Genomic DNA, 22,437 nt, shown 5'->3' on the forward strand with positions numbered 1-22,437 from the left:
AAAAATTCACCTTTCAGCTTATATCCTCCAACTAGAATTAGATGAAATAAAGTAATAAAAAAGTAATGCATGAGAAAATGAGAAATGCCAACAAAGTATCTCCTCTCTCTTTATGCTGTATATACACTCGCATGTGTTTACATATACTGTTTTTAGTTCTTGGAGAAATAAAGTCCTATTGGCAGGGTAAAATATAGTCACTGGATACCACACAGGCTGTGAAACAGACGTGTGTTTTGTATTTCATATTTGAAGGGAACAAAGAAGTGATTTTCCTGTGCCATTTATAAACCAGGAAACAAAACTGCCCAAATATTCACAGCGTATTCATGGCTCGTCTTAAGGCTTTTCTGTTTGTCTCCCTCTTCATTCAGACATAGTCGTCTCCCTGTCACATCCTTCATGCGTCTCCTTGTCACATCCTTCATGCCGTACTTCCAATTCTATCAGAGGAAGAATCTCCCTCCAGCAGTCCCCGGAAGTCTCATAAATCGGTGCCGCGCTCTAAGTGGTTGTGCGCCATTCCTCCTAGACCGCGTTGGGGGAACGGAAGACCGTGCCATAATTTCGCTGGCCCGTTATCAATGCGGTAGCTCAGCACACAACTATTATAAGCCTTCTGGATGGCTTGGGGAGCATTCCTTTGGACTATTGAATATATCCTTCTTGGCAAATCTGATTAAGTCTTCCTTACACTTTTCCTCCTGACCTGCCAATAAACTAAGACTGGTCAAGCTTACATGTTCCTGTGAAGACGTGGTGAATAAGACAGGAATTGCCACCTGCTGCTCTCTTGCACTTCCTAAGGTTACAGCCAGCTGCTACTATTTCACATCAAAAAACACCGGCTTCAAGCCAGGGTGAGCCTAACAGCGACTGGTGCCTCCCAGGGCCAAACGACTCAACATCTGAAGATAAAAAAAAATCCCATCACCCTTGCTTCTTAATAGTGGAAACGTTTGTTGCTTTGCAGCACAACCGAGTGGGGTGTTTGTGCACTTTATATGGATGGACAGAAATTCATTTCTTTGGATTCAGATGGGTTTGTCTGGGAGAGGGACTGTAGCCCGAGGTGATTCTTCACTTCTGTGTGCCTCAGTTACCTCATCTGCAAAACGGGGATTAAAGGTGTGAGCCCCATGTGGGACAGGGACTGTGCCTAACCTGATTAGCTTGTATCTACCCCAGCGCTTGCCATATAGTAAGCGCTTAACAAATGCCATCATTATTATTATTACTTATCCAGAAAGGAGATGTTATTCATTCACTGGAAACAGTTTTCAGAGGACTCTTCTCCCTGAAAAGTTTTCTATTCCTCCTGAAAAGACTCATTGACACCCCTGCCTTTTTTCTACATCTTCTACTGAATTACAGTCCCCAAATGGGAAGCTTCTGATCTAGGTTTGATTTTCAGAGCTTCCCGGGATGGCAGAAATTCAATCATATTTATTGAGCACTTACTATGTGCAGAGCACTGTACTAAGCTCTTGGGAGAATACCAATATAACAATATACAGACACATTCCCTGTCCACACTACAAAAGCTGGCTTCATGCTCAAAAGAGAACACTAAAACACCTCCGTGTGGTTTTCCATCTCAACACTTTCGATCTCACTTCTCTAGTCACATACTATAGAAATGATCCCTGATGCTACAGGGTGGTAAAGATTGACAGGCAGCTTGCCAATCAGCCAAGAATTTCCCCTTTTAGGATTTTTGGTTGGGCTCCAGATCGGATTAGTAGTACGTGTCTCCTCAAACATTTCCTGACTGCACGGGACTATCATCCCAGATAGCAAGGGGTGGTTTTCCCTCAAACAGATTTGGAGCAAAATCAGGTATGTCTACAGGATATATCCTCTTGCAGAAAACATTTGCTCCTTGATAAGCTGGGAACCTTATGATTGTCGACCGTTCTCCCTTCTGCTCACCCACTGATATTGAACTCATTAGTTCTACTGGTTTTACTTGTCTTTGGGTTAGTTCCCTGATCACTGTGTACCTGATCCCATTGGCCTTCGCTTGGAGCTTTTTCATGAAATCCCTTTCATCTCTAGACTGTTAGATCATCTCTAGACTGGAAGCTTGTTTTGGGCAGGGAATGTGCCTACCAACTCTAGACTGTGAGCCCGTTGTTGGATAGGGACTGTCTCTATATGTTGCCAACTTGTACTTCCCAAGCACTTCATACAGTGCTCTGCACACACTAAGTGCTCAATAAATATGACTGAATGACCACTGATTGACTGGTCATCACAGCTGCTTCCTCCAGCAGCCAATCTATGTTGAGCCAGAAGGGCATTCTAGACCCGATGACGGATTTATATGTCCAGAATTGTATATGGGGTGTCCTTTGAGCTTAAAAATGATGCCACTGAAGGTGATATTATCCTATAGGTGGAAAGTGACTCAAAAGGCCAGCGTAAGATCTGTAGTACTGACTACATCTGCCACACACATAGACTGCTCTTTGTCGTGTTGTTGCTCATTGTTTGTGGTATTAGGTGTTCTTTTTAGCTTTGCCTACTTGTCCTATGTCTTATGATCTAGGCTTAAGTCATAAAGAGGCTAAATCACTGACACTATCATAAACTACCACAATGGGCTGGTTATAGGGTAACAGGTACCCCAGAAAGAATGCTGTTACCACATTTCTTGCAAAAAAACAAAACAAAACAAAAACAACAAGCTTTGGTATAGTTTCACATCCCAAAAGCAATAAAAATTCCCCGCAAAGTAAAATGCTAAAATAACATTTGAGGTAGAACAGAGTGGAAATTGACAGCACTTGTCTATATCTATTTGTCACTTTTGATTTACCTTGTATGCTACTGCACCAAGACAAGTATAAGGAAATGCTTATGGAAGGTTGCTCCTGCCCATTATTAAATAAATTTTCAGAGGCCAAACTCAATTTGACCTGCAGAAACCCATTCCTTCAGAGTATAAATCCATTCTGAAGTCAGCAAATGCAAACAGTGCTGTACTTACCATCCTGCCCTAGAACTTAAGATTCATGGCTGATCTTGTTTTCTACACCATTTTAAGTGCAATCTTTGGTTGTGAAAATCATCCTCAAATTCCTGCATTTACTGTGTCATTTCCATCACATCCATTCTCCATAGATGATGCTATTTTTCCCATTACTAATATTCTACATTCTTCTGTATTTTGAAAAGCGTGTAGAGGGCAAAGGTAGCATAAACTAGAACCCAACGGCACTCTCCATGTGCATACAGCACCTCTGGACTATGTAATCCAGCGGAACTGAATTTACCCAACTTGCAAAACACAGGAGAATGAAATTAATAACCTTACTCCTTCCTCATGAAGACTTCATTTCACTTCATTATACTGTATTGACATAGATTCTAACCTCTCCTATCTCTCCTCCCACAATCCAAAGCAAATCCTAGTTTCAAATTACATAAAGCCGTACAAGTAACTATACACAAGTGAAATTAATTTGCTGTGTGAGGCAAGAAGAATGGAACTTTATTATATATGTTAATCAGTTTCATATTTGCAGGGACACCACAAAGAGAAGGGTTTAGGACTCCCAGCAGATTTCAATGTTTCTCAAGTATTCAGCAAAATAAGAAAATGACATATGGGTAGGTTTCAATAAAAACACACTGAAAATAACTTTTTTCAACAAGGGCCTATTTTTTAAACCTTCCTCTAAAAACAAAATTTGGAAGAAAAAAAACAATGCCCCGCATGTAAAATGGCATCTATGACTAAAGTGAGATGGTTCATATAAGTTTGAAAAGATAAGGGTGTTTCTATTGTCTGCACAGGCCTAACCTCTCAATGGGAAGAATAAATTTTCTAGAATCCACATGTTATCTTTGCCTGCTGGTCAGGCAACATTAGGATAATCTGTTCTCCTAAACTGGGGGGTTGAGCTCTTCAAACTGGGGTTTTCTATAGGAAATTTCCTTTCAAAAAACACACTTATTGGAAGCCAACACAGCCAACATGTCAGAATGCAACAGCAGACGAAGCCAAAAGCTGATGCTTCCAGGTGAGTTAAGGAAGGAATCCAAAGCAAATGTATACTATCTCTGCCTCAAAAACAGGAAAATAGACTCATCAATCAATGAATTTTACTGATTGAGTACGCTTAGGAGAGTACAATACCACAAAGTTGGAAGACTCATTCCCTGCCCACAGGAAGCTTATAGATTAGAGGAATTCCCTAAAACCCAAGGGTCTTGTCAAGGAAAATGAATAGACAGACTGCTTAGCACTAACTTGAGGATGGGAAAGTAACTGGATTTTAAAGGCATTTTGAAAATCTGAAGTCATTATTAGGGTAAGAAAATTCAAAACTCATGCTTTGCAATGAAAAACATTTGGAAGAATCAGATGAAAAATTTCCTTCACTTAATCAGGACTTAATGTAAAACAACCCACACTTAGCTAGGCACAATATAGGCCTTACTCTGCTATGACAATTCCTATTCTGCCACTGATGTTAGAAAAAAGAGCAGGTTTGAAATGTATCAGATTGAATCATGGTAGGTGGTTTTTCCTCAATCTTTCATTGTCAGCTCTTCCTGTTAAGGTAAACGACTGGGTTCTTCAAGCTCAGTACTGTTCAGACATTTTTTTTGCTGTAGATTCCAAGGGAAAAATATGCCTTCTATTGGAATCAATAGCTTTGCTGAAGTAATTTAGTTTCTTCAAATGGATTCATAATGGGACAAATTAACAAATGATCCTGGGCTCCTCTGAATACAAAAATGTTTTGCAAAAACTCTAAGGGGTTGGAAATGCAGTAAAGAACACTCAAAGAGTGCTTTGATTTTAAAATTTAACAAGAACATTTTTGAATTTTAATGAGTTTGCTGTTACCATGCCAACTCCTGTTGGATCTGGAAAGAATTAAAATAATTTTCTCGCACTTGAGCTCCCTCCATTGTGACATAGCCATTCTCCCCTCTTACCAGCAATACACTTAGCCCCAAATGAGCAGCATATTCATTAAGGCCTGAGGAGAAAGACAAGGGTTAAGTAAATAAGAATGTCACATTACAATCTGGACCTAAATGTTTTAACAGAGCAAAGGAATCTGTTTAATCATTCAAGTCAACAAAGGTTAAGATAATAAAATAAACTTCTGAATGCCTTCCTCTTCTGGAACTTAATCTCTCCCACTGAAGACATTTTTAAGATGCTATCAGTTTTGTGCAGCCCCAGCTGCTGGGAAATTTATTCCAACACACCACGAGGAGAAAAGAAATTTCATGAAAATAGTGAAGAATGACTCCTGGGTGGCTTATTGTTCGGGTGAGAGCCCCGATGTCATTTAGAAACAGCTGCTTGCTGATTATTTTTAGACGATAAACAATGAATCTCTCATTTTTCAGGGATGAAGGGCATAACTGTTTGCTATGTCACTGTCAGGTTGAGGAGAACAAATGGATTAGGAGACTGAGCTACTCACAGTCAATCAGATGTATTTATTGAGCACTTACAGTGTGCAATCAGATATATTTATTGTGCACTTAGTGTGCAGAGCACTTCACTAAGTGCTTAGAAAAGTACACTACAACAGAGTTCGTAGGTACATTCCCTGCCCACAGAGCCTACAGTCTAAAGATTGTAAAGTCTCTGAGATAAGAAAGTCACCTTTCAAATTCTACTTTTATTCATTCAAGTTCAACTGCATTTGGCCAATAATTTCCCCAGCCTCTCAGAATAAGGGGTTTCCTAACAATGAGCTGGTATTGAAAGTGTTGCTACTTCTTAAATTTCAAATTTTCATTCTGACCCAAATCATTAGGTCCAAATAGGGCAAGCAAAGGATTGACGTAAAAGCGAAGAGATAGCGGTTTGATTTTCAGGGCGGTAACTCAAAAGCAGTCCTTAATTTGGGGAGAGGTGCTGGGCCACTTAGAACTGGCAATTGAACACCTCTCCCAGTGATGGTTGACATCTTCTGCTGGAGCCTAGGGGTGAGGTGGGAATGGAAGAGAGGCAAAAAATCGGGCATCTCCAGCTGCCATTCCCACTCAGCTCCAGGGGTTCCTTAAGTACCTCGGCCCTAACGGTTACCTTAATAATTAGTAATAATAATTATGGCATTTGTTAAGCACTTACTATGTGCCAAGCACTGTCCTAAGCACTGGGGTACATATGAATGAATCAGGTTGGACCTTGTGCCTGTCCCACATGGGACTCAGTCTTAAATGCCATTTTACAGATGAGGTAAGTGAGAAATTGAATGACTTACCTAAGGTCACATGGCAGACAAGTGGCGGAGCCAGGATAAGAAGCCAGGTCCTCCTGATTACCAGGCCTGTGCCCCATCTACTAGGCCACACTGCTTATTAAGCAACCTCTCCTGGGCTATGGTCCAAAAGATGTTGGAGGCCCCAGAGCAGGGCTGGATGCAGGCCCTGCACAAATTATAATCTCCTCCAAAAGCCACAAAGCCTCAGGGCACATGCCATCTAAAGGCCCTGTCCCAAAAGCATAGGGCAGGGAAAACAGAGAGAGAAGAGTGCTTTATAAAAGTTGAGCTTTTTGCACTATTTATTCAGAGTTCAGAGTCTGCATCTAATGGCAAAGTTGAATACCTTACAATTAGGCAAATCACCACACCCTGAGATGTCATGGGCAGCCCCTTGCCTGGCATTCTGGAAGCAGCGTGGCTCAGTGGAAAGAGCATGGGCTTTGGAGTCAGAGGTCATGGATTCAAATCCTGGCTCCGCCAAATGTCAGCTGTGCGACTTTGGGCAAGTCACTTAACTTCTCTGGGCCTCAGTTACCTCATCTTTAAAATGGGGATTAAGACTTGTGAGGCCCCTGTGGGACAATGTTATTGCCTTGTAACCTCCCCAGGGCTTAGAACAGTGCTCTGCATGTAGTAAGCACTTAATAAATGCCACTATTATTATTATTACTGTCACTGTTATAGTAATGTCACCTCACAATCAAGTGCTTTATAAAAATAATAGGATGAGGGTGTAAATATGGTTCTACAGGAGATTGAATAGAACTTTCCCACACAAATCACAAATATAACAGAACACAATGGAACTTCGGGTTTAAGATCACGGGCACTGTACTAGCTGTGCCTCTTCTTTGTCTGTAAGGTCATTGTGGGCAGGGAACATGCCTACCAACTCTGTTGTAGTGTACTCTCCCAAGTGTGTAGTATAGTGCTCTGCAACCAATAAGCACTCAATAAATATGATCGATTGATTGCTTGGGTGGAAATGAAGAAAGGCTACCTGTTTGCCCTTGTGGTGGCCACTTAATAATAATAATAATGATAGCATTTATTAAGCACTTACTATGTGCAAAGCACTGTTCTAAGCGCTGGGGAGGTTACAAGGTGATCAGGTTGTCCCACGGGGGGCTCACAGTCTTAATCCCCATTTTACAGTTGAGGGAACTGAGGCCCAGAGAAGTTAAGTGACTTGCCCAAAGTCACACATCTGACAAGTGGCACAGCCGGGATTTGAACCCATGACCTCTGACTCCAAAGCCCGTGCTCTTTTCCACTGAGCCACGCTGCTTCTCTTGTGGGCAAGAGAATGTTGCAACATTGCAATGCAACATCGCAACATTGCAATGCAGGGGCAACCTCATGAGGAAAAAAGATAGCACTGGGATGCTGTCTGACACTAGTTATGAAATACAGGAATTAGCTACAGGTAAGGGAAGGAGTGTGGCCCAATGGAAAGAACATAGGCCTGAAAGTTGGAAGAACTGAGTTCTAATTCCAGCTCTAGCCTTAGCCTGCTGTGTGACCTCGGGCAAGTCACTGACCTTCTCTGTGCCTCAGTTCCCTCAACTGTAAAATTGGGATTTTGATACTTACTCTCCCTCCTACTTAGATTGTGAACCCCATTTGGGATAGGGACTGTATCTGACCTGATTAATTTGTGTGTACCCCAGCACATAAAACAGTGCTTGACACATAGTAAGTGTTTGATAATTACCATTTAAAAAACCCTACCGCCACATAGCATATATAATAATAACACTAACTGTGGTATTTTGACAACTGTCCCATTGGAATTTTAGCCCAATGACAGAATTCACAATGAAGTAGTGTGGCTCAGTGGAAAGATTGGGAGTCAGAGGTCGTGGGTTCTAATCCCGGCTCCGCCACTTGTCAGCTGTGTGACCTTGGGCGAGTCACTTCACTTCTCTGGGCCTCAGTTCCCTCACCTGTAAAATGGGGATCAAGACTGTGAGCCCTGAGTGGGACAACCCGATTACCTTGTATCTACCCCAACACTTAGAACAGTGCTTGGCACACAGTAAGTGCTTAACAAATGCCAACGTTATTATTATTATCCAACAGAGTAAAGTACAAATCTAGTTCTATGAGTTGACCAGAGTCTCAGGGAAAAGCTGTGGTAAACGTGAAGATGAATTATTTTCTTTCTGGGCAATGAATTAGATTTGGAAAAGGTTCCTTAGGAGAATGCGGATGGAGGTGTGATAGGGTACGTGAAACACCCTGTTAAGTCTAGGAAATCAATCTATCACTAGCATTTATGGAGAACTTCCCGTGTGCAAAACAACGTACAAATCACTTAGGAGAGTACAATACAGTTAGTAGGCATGATGTTCATGCGCTCAAGGAGTTTACAATCTAGCTGGGCAGGCCAGAGTAAAATAAATTACTGATAAGAGGAAGCAGTAGAGTATAAACTATGCACATAATTGCTACTGCAGGGGGTAAGCAAGTGCTTTTCTTGTTTGTTCCCAAGAGTCAAATAGGATGTTATGCTGCTGCTGCTAACAAGGAAGGGGCTCAAAGAGATCACCTAATCTAATCTCCTGCTTCTAGGCAAACAAATAATTAAGCCACATAAAACATTAGACACCTGCAAATTAAGTAACCAAAAGATGTTAGTTTAGCCTCTAATTTGGTTTTTTGACCCCGATGTCAAGGATCTCCCCTATTTTATAACAACAACAAAAGAAAATCCCTCAAGTATATTAATTCTTTATCTACCTGTTCTCCCTCCTACTTAGGTTGTAAACCCCATGGTTAGAGGGGGATTGTGTCTGGCCTGATAACTTGTATTTACCCCAGCACTTTGAACAGCGCTTGACACATAAGTGCTTAACAAATACCATAAATATAGTTTTTATTTACAAGTCTTACCCATTAATGAACACCACGTTATCACTGATATTGCAGGTATATTGACTACTGCTAACTTTTGGCAGACATTATTGATGCTTTTCAGCTTCTGGAAGTAGGAATATATATATATAAGCCCTAATACCAGGTAACACTGGTCATGGCCTGTTCAGATTCATTTCATGGTGAGTTTGATTTTTCTTACAGGTAATTCATAATACCCTCCTCCTTATTTTATCATCGTTCATACCCAGGATTTCAAGCCCCCCCTCCTCCCCTTCTCCCCTTCCCTGTGAATTTGGGATTGAAACCAAAACTCCTGGATGCAAAATGAAACAACAAAAAAAGGTTCAAATTATTGCCTGGTTTCCACCTCTGAAACCCTACATTGTCCCGGAATCACGCAAAACCTGGCTGGGGGTTGATTCAAAAACTGGTTGGCCTCTATGAGAAATGCAGTCAGGTTTGCCAAACAGTTTGTGAACTCTGGCACAACTTTCAACGAATACTGTCCAAGTCTCGGGTTCGTCATGCAAATGAAACCAGGTGAGTTGCACGTGGCTTCGAGTTTCATTATTCGGTTCTGTCCCAGAGTGATCATCAGTCATCACGCTTCGGAATGATGAAAGCCAAGACGCCTTCAAAAACCAGCACCGTATGCACGTTTTGGATGACGGCTAAGCCGTGAGCCATCATTCAGCTCTGCTTGGCTTAAAGATGATCTCTCAGAAGAGTATCAGTTTCCCCCTTACCTGGAACAGGCAAATTCAATAATCTTGACGGGTGGGTGGGGAGAGAAGAGGGACTCATTAAACGGTGAGGTATCATTTGAAATAATCATCATGCACAATGCAAGTGGCTAGATCGTAACTGTGAGGTCTGCGGCACTACTCCATTCATATTCCTGGCAGAAGGAATCATGTTTAATCATCCCGCCCATAGAGATGAGCATTTAGCCTGAAGACAGCAATCCGTAAGGACTGCCATGAAAAATGAAATCCTCGGCGGCGAAAATCACCATCCCAATATTTCAAACAGCTGAAGGAGAAGAGGAAAAGCAAAGTGTATCATAATTCACTTCGCTAAAAACAAGTGGGGCACTAAGTTTGTATTCAAAGTGTACTCCATCTTGGTTAGAAACGGAACCATCACCACAGTGTAAACCAATTCAGTAATTGATGAAGCACAGTATACACTGCAGGCTCTTATCGGGAGAGCAATATTACAACTTTCAACCAGGTGCTTGACATTTTATATATCAATTCTTAAAAAATGACGCCTCGCAGTTTCAAACTTGTGATTGCATGAAGTGGCATGAGAAAACAGCGAGGCAGGCAGCTGAATCAAGGCCTGGCATTGTTATATCAAGAAGTCTAAATGTTAAGGTAACGAAATCCAGATGTGAAGCAAAGGAACTGGCACTACCAAGGTAACAACAAACGTTTGCTCTTGAATTGTGGTGGTGAAGACAACCACTTTCAGAGAGAGAGAAAACTATCCCAGTAGCTACTTCTGGGATTGACTTTCCTGGTGCTAAAGTGTACATCTACCTAAAAACTCCGGGATGCAAAAGACCTCATAGGATTATTCAAATATTCCCCTCAAATGAAGGAATTAGCCCATACATACTTCTTAAATGAACATAACTCTGGATATTAAAGAGCACATAGAACTGAGGTGCAAATTCAGGCCCAGATCCAAGAAAAATCAACAAGTTCTCTGCACTGTAGAAATTCACTCGACCCTGAAAGACTCCTTTAGCAACTGGAATGGTGGTAGCGATGGTGGAGGCTGCTGGGTTTTTTAAAATTGAAATTAAACCTTGGCTGGCAGGATAAATTCGTTACTTAGTAAATCTCCCCTCATTAATCCCAGGTGGCAGAATGGCTATATAAGGTGTGCTCACGTTGAGTTCGATCGTCATGACTTAGAAGGGCTGGTGGAAGCCATCCCAGTTATAGCGGGTCAGACAATTCTGCTGGCAGTTACTAAAACATGCGGAGGGTGAGGGGGAATGAGGGTCGTCCGCTCTGTGCTAAGAACGAATTGCCTACTCAGGGTAGGAGGAGTGAAACGTCTTTGAGACTGCTTACCCGAGGACCTTGATCACCTTGATCTCCCTGCAAAGTGGAAAGACGAGACGGTATTTTAACACAGAGCCTACCCACTACTCTCTTCAGTCGCACATCAAACGGTTTCCAAACAAACTAGCTCCCTAATCATGCCACTACCGGTTTCCGTTCGCTCCACTCGGGGAGGTTGTGTCTACTCACCTTATCGCCTTTCGGACCAGGGGGACCCTAGAAAGAGGAGAAGAGAAAGAACAGGTGAGGATACTCCTGTGAGTGACTGAAGGGACGGTTAAGCAGCAGATGGAAATAGCCCAACCTCTTACCTCCCCCAGTGATATGTTTCCCCAGGGAGTTAGGATTCTTAAGCAACAGGTATGTTCAGAGAAAAAAAAAAAAACACACCAGAGCTGGGTAGGAAACAGCATTTTCAATCTTTTGATTGAATATTTTGATTGAAGATCAATATTTTGGTCTTTCCAAGTTAAACACTGGTAGGAATTCTGAATTTTAAAAGGATAAATAAAATCTCCCTTTACGGCTATTGAGGCTCAGGAAAGCATGCTCTCCTTGTTACTGCAAGAACACTGAATGGGTGACAAGCTACTCCGCTGGTCTGTTGGAGCCTTGATGGCAGGAATTGGGCCTACAAGTACTACAAGGGCCAACTCTTGTACTCTCAAGTGCTTAGTTGAGAAGCTATGTCACCTAGTGGAAAGAGCACGGGTCACGGAATCACAGCATCTGGGTACTAATCCCAACCGCCAGTTTCCTTCTGTGCAATTCATTCATTCATTCATTTTTATTTATTGAGGGCTTACTGTGTGCAGAACACTGTACTAAGCACTTGGGAAGTACAAGTTGGCAACATATAGAGACGGTCCCTACCCAACAACGGGCTCACAGTCTAGAAGGGGGAGACAGACAACAAAACAAAACATGCAGACATGAGGTACAGACCTCAACCTTTCCCCAGCAGAATCGTCCTCTGAATAAAAACTGTGGTATTTGTAAAGTGCTCTTACTATGTACCAAGCGCTGTGCTATACACTGGGGTAGAGATGATACACTCAGAACAATCATGGGCCAATCACTTAGCTCCTCTGTGCCTCAGTTCCCTCATCTGCAAAATGGAGACAATACCTGCTCTCCCTTCTACGTAGACTATGAGCTCCATGTGATATCTGATTTTCTTGTGTCCATTACAGTGCTTAGTACAGTGCTTGACACATAGCATGTGCTTAACAAATACCATTTTTATTAATATTATCATCACAGTGTTGTGCCTACAGTAATGACCTGGGTTCTAATCCCAGCTCTGCCACTTGTCTGCTGTGTGACCTTGGGCTAGTCACTTCACTTCTCTGGGCCTCAGTTACCTCAACTGGAAAATAGGAATTAAGACTTTGAGCCCCAAGTGGGACAATCCGACACCTTTGTACCTTCCCCAGCGCTTAAAACAGTGCTTGGCACATAGTAAGAGCTAAACAAATACCATTATTGTTATTATTATGAATAATCCTAGCTCTGCCACTAGTCTGCTGTGTGACCTTGGGCAAGTCATTTCACTTCTGTGTGCCTCAGTTACCTCATATGCAAAATGGGGATTATGACTGTGAGCCCTGTGTGGGACGGAGACTGTATCTAACCCGTTAATTGTGTATCTACCCCAGATCTTAGTACAGTGCCTGGCACAAAATGCTTAACAAATACCATTTAAAAAAGTGCTAATAAATACCACTGATTGGGTGGATACAAATGTCAACATCTAATGGCCTCAATCTCTGTTGAACTGAGCTAGGAGCTAAACCTACCAAGGTTCCTTTCCCCTGAGGCGTCTGATAGATACTTGTCACTCAATCACATTTATTGAGCGCTTACTGTGTGCACAGCACTGTACTAAGTGCTTGGGAGAGTACAATATAACACTAAAAAGACACATCTCACGCCCACAATGAGCTTGTATTCCTGGTTAGTAGCATGAGAGGTTACAGAGCAGGTCAGTCAGTCACTCAACAGTATTTATTGAGCACTTACTGCTTGCAGAGCACTGTACTAAGTGCTTGGGAGAGTGCAATATAGCAATATAAAAGACATTCCCTGCCCACGATGAGCTTACAGTCTAGAGGTGGAGGGCAGAGAAAGTGGGGACACAAGTTGTTTGCCTACTGGCAGTTTCAGTTAATCAGTGCTATTTATCAATCAATCAATCAATCAATCAATCATATTTATTGAGCGCTTACTATGTGCAGAGCACTGTACTAAGCGCTTGGGAAGTACAAATTGGCATCACATAGAGACAGTCCCTGCCCAACAGTGGGCTCACAGTCTAAAAGGGGGAGACAGAGAACAGAACCAAACATACCAACAAAATAAATATCAAGCACATACTGTGTGAGGAGTACTATGCTAAGCACTTGGGAGAGTACAATAAGGGAGATAGACATGATCCTTGTCCCTCAGGGAATTTATAATCTAGCATTCCCTGCTGCTCCCACTGGCCACATCCTTGCTTATTAGCTCTGGGGGAAGAAGCAGCAGCAGGTGGCTTCTACCAGGGAAAATCGGAGGGACCCACAAGCAGCTTAGAGGTTCTGTGGAAAGCTCCTTCCTCATTAGACTAACACCTCAACTGGAGCTTCAGCAAGACTGCTTCATCTCTGCCCTCCTGCAATTGTGGCTGCCACCATGCAGGCGGGGCTTTGAAGGGTCTTTGTGTTTGTTTAAACAAAACCAACTCCATCCACCCACTTTGAAAACACAAAAATAGTGGACTGGGGGCTTTCTGTGGCCTTTGAAAAATCATCGTTTAATAATAATTCTGGTATTCGTTGAGCACTTACTACAGCCAGACACTGTACTAAGTGTTGGGGTAAGTACAAGATAATCATTCATTCATTCAATAGTATTTATTGAGCGCTTACTGTGTGCAGAGTGGGACACAGTCCCTATTCCACACAGGGCTCACACTCTTTATCCCCATTTTATAGATAAGGTAACTGAGGCACAGAGAAGCTAAGTGACTTGCCCAAGCTCACATAGCAGACAAGTGGCAGAACTGGGACCAGAACTCAGGTCCTTCTGACTCCTGAGAAGCAGCATGGCTCAGTGGAAAGAGCTCGGGCTTTGGAGTCAGAGGTCCTGGGTTCAAATCCCAGCTCCACCAATTGTCAGCTGTGTGACTTTGGACAAGTCACTTAACTTCTCTGGGCCTCAGTTCCCTCATCTGTAAAATGTGGATTAAGACTGTGAGCCCCCTGTGGGACAACCTAATCACCCTGTAACCCCCCCAGCGCTTAGAACAGTGCTTTGCACATAGTAAGCGCTCAATAAATACCATTATACTCCCAGGCCCATGCTCTATCCACTAGGCCATGCAGTTGCTCAAGTTTTACTTCTCCTTTGTTCATAAATTCGATGATTTCTGGGTCCCATTCTCTCTGTTGAATGGAAACATTTTAATAGATTCACTACTGGTAAGTAAACATGGTTCATTTGTAGAGATGGGTCGAATGAATCCTCATGAGTGATTAATTAGAAGTCAAACAACATTTACTGAGCATGAATGAGAGTTCAGAGGAGTGTTCTAAAGGACAGTTCCTTAAGGAGAGACCATACCACCGCAATATAAAATCAGGCTGATGTTATCTCCAACAACTTTTTGAGGGATCTCCTGTATCCACATAAGTGATTATATGCATGTGTCCCACTACTATTTCCTCCAATCCAAAAGTTTAAATGATATATTTTTCTTGTTTTGGCAATAGAGTTGACACAAGTTGACAAGTGGAGCACAAGTCTGTGCCCCACTGCCCCTCTCTGGTCTTTGCAGGTTGGAAAGTTGTTGAGACCAAACTTATTGAGGTTAAGGTAGCTGAAAAATGGGTATTTCCTTGTAATTTCTCTCCTTCTAGACTGTAAGCTCATTGCAGACAGGGAAAATGTCTATTATATTGTGTTGTATTCCCCCATGTGCTTAGTACAATGCTCTGCACACAGTAAGCGCTCAGTAAATACAATTGATTGAGCGCAATTGTTACCTCTGGCAGTCCACTGTTCTACATAGGGGTATTCATTCATTCATTCATTCCTTCATTTATATTTATTGAGTGTTTACTCTGAGCAAATCACTGTACTAAGAATTTGGGAGAGTACAGAATAACAAGAAACAGACACATTCCCTGCCCACAATGAGCTCACAGTACACTCCATACTTTATATTTTGTCCCCAGTATGACTGTTAGAGAAATGATAATATGTTTTGTGAACTCTCTGTCTTGTTACAATTATTTTGCAGGGCCTTCTTCCACTGAGACCATCTATGACCATTAGACACTTTCCACTCCCCACTGAGTCTCTTAATTATGATGGTTCTGGGCAGAATTGGTTGGCAAAAGGGATGCTGAAGGAAACAATCTCTTTCTCTGTAGTCCCTTTCCTGAATGACTCTGCACTTCTTCTGTTACTATTGAAGGTGGAAAGGATCAAAATCACACTATGATTTCCTCCTCACTCTCCCCTTGACTGAGTGACCAAAGTTTGTTGCCTTGGGATAGTTCTCCCTTCGATTCCTGTGCTCAGAAGCTCCTGGACGGACAGCTGAAGGTGCAGAGATCCTGGTTTTGAAGTGGGGGCTGGGGACTAGGGTAATACCTTTCTTTCTGCTCCCATGGCCTGTATAATTGTCTTGGTAACTTCTCATATAGCAATCAATCCATCATATTTATTGAGTGTGGACTCTGTGCCGAGCACTGTATTAAGCGGTTGGGAGAGTACAATATAAGAGTTGGTAGGCATGTTCCCTGTCCACCACAAACTTACAGTCTAGAGGGAGTTCACAGTCTAGAGAACATTCCATAGCATTTTCAGACATTCAAATAATTGGTTGGAGGATCATAGAATAACCGAGTTAGGAGAAATTGAGGGAAATCAAGATTTTGAGATCTCAGGCTCTAAAAAAAGTTGGGGCTCCACTACTCTGATAGCTAGTTTGGGTGTCTTATCACCCTAACAGTTAGGAAGAGGTTCCTCGTGTTTAACAGAAACTTCTGCTTTAATTGCAATTCCTCTTGTTTGGGCCTCTCAAATGAACATATGATAAAATAACTGAATTGATTTGGAAGACAGTTATTTCTCATAGTTACAATACCCATAGTAAAATTGACAACATCTACAACTTAATACATTTTTTGAGCTATGGATTGCATTTGAAACAGAAATAAGATTTTAGGAGTACACACAAATACATTTTCTTTCAGCCTCCCCAATAAATCTGGTAAGCTCTACCAGGAACACATCCTCTGCTTATTATATTTTTGCGATGGCTTTGCCCTTCTTCCTAGTTAAGATAAATTCTACCAAGGTTGCATGGTTTCCAGCTATTAGTGCAGCAATGCCTTTAATATGTTTTTACTAAACATTTTAGTTGCTTTCACTAGGAGCTAGGAGAGATCAAATCTCTAGATGTAGCAGCAGTGTGCTAGGCATTATGTCCTAATCATTATGAAACGTCTGAGGTCAGAACATTTCTCAAATACCTTTACAGTGTTTTCACTGGAAAGAGAGGCTCTTTCCTCCAAGTGTAATTACCCACTACAAGCTGCCATACGTTTCACAGAACAGTTTAGAGCCAGCTTGGCATAAGTCAGGGTTCATAAATCACAGACATATGTAAAATTTGCATTCAGAATTTCGAAAAAAAAGATCAACCCCATTTTGAAACAGGATTTCGCCAAGTAGAGGGAAAGGCACCCTATCACCCCTTAGCACAGAACTGAGAGGAAAGTCAAGAACAATATACAAGGGCTATTCCTCCAGCCTCAGAGTGAGGCAGGCTAGAATGACAAAGACTGGCACCTTCTCGATTAATTGCAGGTGCTTCTTTCTCTGTCTAATTGAAACTACCTCATCATTCCTTGATCTCCTCACCATTATAAATAAGTTTCCAATATAAGGAAAAGGGCAAGGAGGTTTAACCAACAGTGGACTTGTAATCAATCAGTCAATGGTATTTACTGAGCATTTACTATTTGCAGAGCACCGGACTAAGTGCTTGGGAGAGTACAATACAACAGAGTTGGCAGACTTGCTCCCTGCTTTGGGCAAGTCACTTAGCTTCTCTGTGCCTCAGTTACCTCATCTGTAAAATGGGGATTAAGACTGTGAGCCCCCCGTGGGACAATCTGATCACCTTGTAACCCTCCCCAGTAATTAGAACAGTGCTTTGCACTTAATAAATGCCATCATCATCATTATTATTATTAGAGAAACAGCATAGCCCAGTGTGTAGAGCATGGGCCCGAGCATCAGAAGGACCTTGGTTCTAATCCCAGCTCTGCCACTTGCCTGTGTGACCCTTGGGCAAGTCGCTTCATGTCTCTGTGCCTCAGTTACCTCACCTGTAAAATGGGGATTAGGACTGTTAGCCCCATGTGGGACACGGACTGTATCCTACCTGATTATTCTGTATCTACCTTAGTACTTGGATCTGTGTCTGGCACATAGTAAGTTCTTAACAAATACCATAAAAAAAGGCTTAGATGTGCTTTTTCATGACAAGTTTATACCTGAGAGTATCTTGGGATTGTGGTCTTTCCTAAACAGCTGCTTTCCTATAGTTCTGTTCATTACTCAGTCAAATAAACCTTTGCATAGAAAATTTATTTTAACTGGATCCTTTGTTGACTTTCCTATCTGGATTGCATTTTTAGATGAGCAATAAAAATCATCTCTTCCACTCTCAATCAATTATTGAGTACTTACTGTATACAGAGCACTGTACTAGGTAAGCACTTAGAAGACTGCAATACAACAGTTAGTAGATGTTCCCTGCCCACAGGGAGCTTGCACTCTAGAGCTCTAGATAATAATAATGTCGGTATTTGTTAAGCGCTTACTATGTGCCAAGCACTGTTCCAAGCGCTGGGGTAGAGACAAGGTGATCAGGTTGTTCCATGTAGGGCTCACAGTCTTCATCCCCTTTCTACAGATGAGGTAACTGAGGCACAAAGAAGTTGACTTGCCCAAGGTCATAGAGCTGACAAGTGGCGGAGCCAGTATTAGAACCCATGACCTCTGACTCCCAAGCCTGGGCTCTTTCCACTAAGCCACGCTGCTTCTCTAGATGGGGAGACATTCACATTCCACTGTTTGACTCTGAATCTACCTGTTCTAATTCTGAAGCAATAATCTGTTGCATGACTTGGATATGCACAGAGCCAATTAGCATCCTGTGATTCTGGGTTAACGGAGACAGCTGGCAACAGAAAACTTCAGGCATTTTTCTTCAGCTCCCCTCTCCCATTTTCACGGGTCTCCCTCCACCACTTCTGCAGTCCCCTTCTTGAACTAACACTCCTCTTGCCAGGGTTCCTGACCTGACAAGGTAACTCCACAAGCCTCTTTGGGGATCAATCAAGCAATCACATTTATTGAGCACATACTGTGTGCAGAACACGGAACAAGGGGTGGAAATGATGCCTAAAAGAGCTGAGTGTGAGCAATTTGATCTGTAGTGCTTACAAATTCCTGACTCTGAATTTTCAGAATATTTAGTGGGTTAATTCAAAGAAAGCCTTATTAAAGTAGTGGAAAGAGCATGGGCCTGGTGGGGCAGGGGACTTGGGTTCTAGTCCCTGCTTTGCCACTGCTTGCTGTGTGATTATTGGCAAGACCCATTACTTCTCTGTGCCTCAGTTTCCTCATCTGTAAAATGGGGACTAATAATACCTCTTCTCCCTTCTACTTAGACTGTGAGTCTCATATGGGACAGGGACCCAACTGACCTGATTTTCTTCTATCTACCCAGTGCTTAGTGCAGTACTTGGCACCTAGTAAGCACTAAAGAAATATCACCATAGTTATTACTAATCACATAACTCTAGACCATGTGACCATGTAGTTTGAACTTAAATGAATAAAAACTAAAATTTCCATACGGTCTGGGGTACACATATGACCACTTAGGATTTTGCTTTTCTGTTTCTTCCCAAGACTGCAGCTTTCACAGGTATGAGATGCCAATTTGCTTGTCTACTTCACTGCAACTTTGTCCTAAATCCCTTAAAGACGATATCCTACAAAATGTATAACTCAGACGGGACTAACAGCCACCTGTTGAGGTTCTTATGACTTGGATTCCACTTTTGAACTTGACAAATGCTCAATCTATGATATGGGAGAATGTTTTTGATTTAAATTACACTTCTAAAGAATCTGATCCCAAGTGGCTTTCCTCACCTGATAAAAATTTCTATTCTAACTTGTGCACACACATGGTTATTTACATACAATCTGCACTGAGTTAATCAATCAACTGCCACATCAGTGTCCTGAAATCTAGGTTTAAAGTAGATTTCATATAATTTACATACAATCTACATTGAGTTAATTGATCAACTGTCACATCAATGCCCCGAAATCTCAATTTAAAGTAGATTTCTGATCAAACACGCAATTTCACTGCCACAATTTTATACAAGCACCTTAATTCAAAGATAAATATGACTTATATGACTAGGGGAAAAAAAAAGTTATCATATGTGCCCAAGCTGCGAGTTAAGTTCCCGCTCCACATGCAAACTACGGGTGGGATACGAGAAGTTATATCTGGCTGCCATCAGCTAAAACAAATGTAAATTTCACTCTCCAGCTCTCTTGTGAGGCATGAGTCCAACCAGTAATCTTCTTTAGAGCCAGCCGGAAAATTGGATGCAAGATGTGGATTTCAGAAAGAATTCAACTAGTCCCCTGAGTGTCCTAGGGCAAGGGTCTAATTTAAAAGTCCAAAAGAACATTTGGGAAGCAGTGTGGTCTAGTGGAAAGAGCTTGGGATTGGAGGGTCTGTGAGACCCAGATTCTCATCCCAGATCCTCAATTTGCTGGCTGTGTGACCTTGGGCAAGTCACCAAGAAGCTGGGTGGCCTAGTGGAAACAGCATGAATCTGGAATCAGAGGAACCGGGTTCTAATATCAGCTCTGCCACTTGTCTGCTTTGTGACCTTGGGCAAGTCACTTAACTTTTCTATGCCTCAGTTCCCTCATCTGTAAAATGGGGTTTAAATCCTACTCCCTCCTACTTAGAATGGGAGCCCCATGTGGGACAGGGACCTAGTCCAACCCGATAAACTTTAATCTACCCCAGTGCTTAAAACACTGCTCGACACATAGTACGTACTTCATAAGGACCATAAAACACCCCCTGGAAAACCAAACAACCTCTCTGTCCTTCAAGTTCCTCATCTGAAAAATAGGCAAAGCTATTCATTCTACCTCTGGGGTCGTGAGCCCCATGTGGAACAGGGACTATCTTCCCTGATTATATGTATATATGTTTGTACATATTACTCTATTTTACTTGTACATATCTATTCTATTTATTTTATTAATATGTTTGGTTTTGTTCTTTGTCTCCCCCTTCTAGACTGTGAGCCCACTGTTGGGTAGGGACTGTCTCTGTATGTTGCCAACTTGTACTTCCCAAGCGCTTAGTACAGTGCTCTGCACACAGTAAGCGCTCAATAAATATGATTGATTGATTAACTACCCCATCGCTTTCAACGCCTGGCACATAAGAAGTGCTGATTACCCCATGACTTTCATCTTTTATTTTCTATTTAACCCTGTCCGCATCTTTAAAGTTGATTCTGTGCTTTAGTTTCATTTTTTCCTTCTGTGTCTGTTGCCAATCACCTTTACTCCTTTAGCCCCTTTGCAGGTTAGGGACCATGTCTAATTCCCACCCGGTATTATTTCCCTATGTTTACCACACTGTAAGTGTTAGATAAATATTGTGATTATTACTTCTACTACTAGCCCTTGATACTAAGCGAAATGTTACTTTGCTCCCCTGCTTGCATTCTGATCAATCAATTGATGGTATTTATTGAGGGCTTACTGTGTGCAGAGCACTGTACTAAGCACTTGAGAAAGTACAGCATAGTTGGAAAACACATTCCCTTCTCACAGGGAGCTTACAGTCTAGAAGGGGAGACAGACGTTAAAATAAATAGTGCTCAGAGTGGGGTGAATATCAAGTATCAAAAAATACGATTGAAAGTGCTTAAAAGGTCCTGATTTAAGTGTATAGACCACACAGAGTTAGATAGTCCTATTTAAAAATCGATTGTAGAAGCAGTGTTGCCTAGTGGAAAGAGCAAGAGCTGTCAGAGGAGCTGGGTTCTAATCCCGGCTCTGCCATTTGTCTGCTTTGTGACACTGGGGAAGTCACTTAACTCTCTTTCTTTAAAATGGGGTTCAAAATTGTGAGCTCCATTTGGGACACAGACTGTGTCCAACCTGATTAGCTTGTATTTACCCCAGCACTCAGTACAGTGCCTGGAACATAGAGAGCAGTTAACAAATGCCATAAAAAAATGTATTTATTGATCAGTACAGCATGCAGAGTATCATATCACTTGGGAGAGACGGCAAAGGAGGCAGAAGATGCAAATCCTGAATTATTTGGATCAACATAGAGCTTCACTGATCAAACATGGGTTCAGCACTCTGTTCCAAGGACTTCTGACACCTAAAACCTTTAATAATATAACTCTGCGAAGCCAACATCCCGCAAGGTATTGGCAGGCGAGCAGGAGATGACTGCTGACAAGACTCTTAATTCATCATTGCAAAGTGAAAGGTTCTAGAGATAATGTTGCTTCCACCACGTAACTTATGGCTTTTTTGCTCTGGAGGTGATTCCAAATTGAGACTTGAAAACCACACTGGGAAAAATAAATGGCCTGAGTTGCTTATTTATCCTTTTTAAAAAGTCACAACCCCAAGGATGCACTGCAATGGCTTTTCATTTGAAATGTCCTGGTGCTTTTTTTTTAAACAAAATAAAAAACCAAGAAAGGTAAGAACAGAAATTAAAAAGAGTAGAGAGAAGGAAACAATGGAAAGAGGAGGCTCTCCTGACTACCACCCGGGGCTTTGCTTCCTAATGCTGCCCATGTTTGATTTTTCTCCGATGAGCTCAGAGCGCTTTAAGACCATTACAGTATCATTTTCTGAGTTCACCTGGGAGGCAAGTCACACAGATTATCCATCTTTCACAGCTGTACTGCCACAACAGAATAAAACCCAGTTCTATTTTTCTAAGGGTAAGCCACTAAGCATCTCAGAAAATCCTGTCTCAAGACTCCCTGCAATCATAATTACTATTTGTATAAAAGATAAAACATCCATTGGGCTCTATGTCCATTCTTGAGTAGTAGGTGAGGGAATAATAATTAAAAAAAAGAACC

At 41.9% G+C, this 22,437-nt stretch overlaps 1 protein-coding gene across 2 annotated transcripts in view; it reads right to left on the reverse strand.

Moving 5' to 3' along the window:
• Positions 1-22,437, reverse strand: part of COL25A1 (collagen type XXV alpha 1 chain) — a 561,710-nt gene that overhangs the window by 174,299 nt on the left and 364,974 nt on the right. For both annotated transcript variants that reach the window (XM_038755133.1, XM_038755134.1), the window contains exons 6-7: positions 11,393-11,419; positions 11,213-11,239 (exon numbers count right to left, since the gene is read on the reverse strand). In XM_038755133.1, coding sequence (XP_038611061.1) covers positions 11,213-11,239; positions 11,393-11,419 — 54 coding nt within the window. The remainder of the gene's footprint in view (positions 1-11,212; positions 11,240-11,392; positions 11,420-22,437) is intronic.

This window comes from Tachyglossus aculeatus, chromosome 12 (genome assembly GCF_015852505.1).
Source record: "Tachyglossus aculeatus isolate mTacAcu1 chromosome 12, mTacAcu1.pri, whole genome shotgun sequence".
NCBI lineage: Eukaryota > Metazoa > Chordata > Mammalia > Monotremata > Tachyglossidae > Tachyglossus > Tachyglossus aculeatus.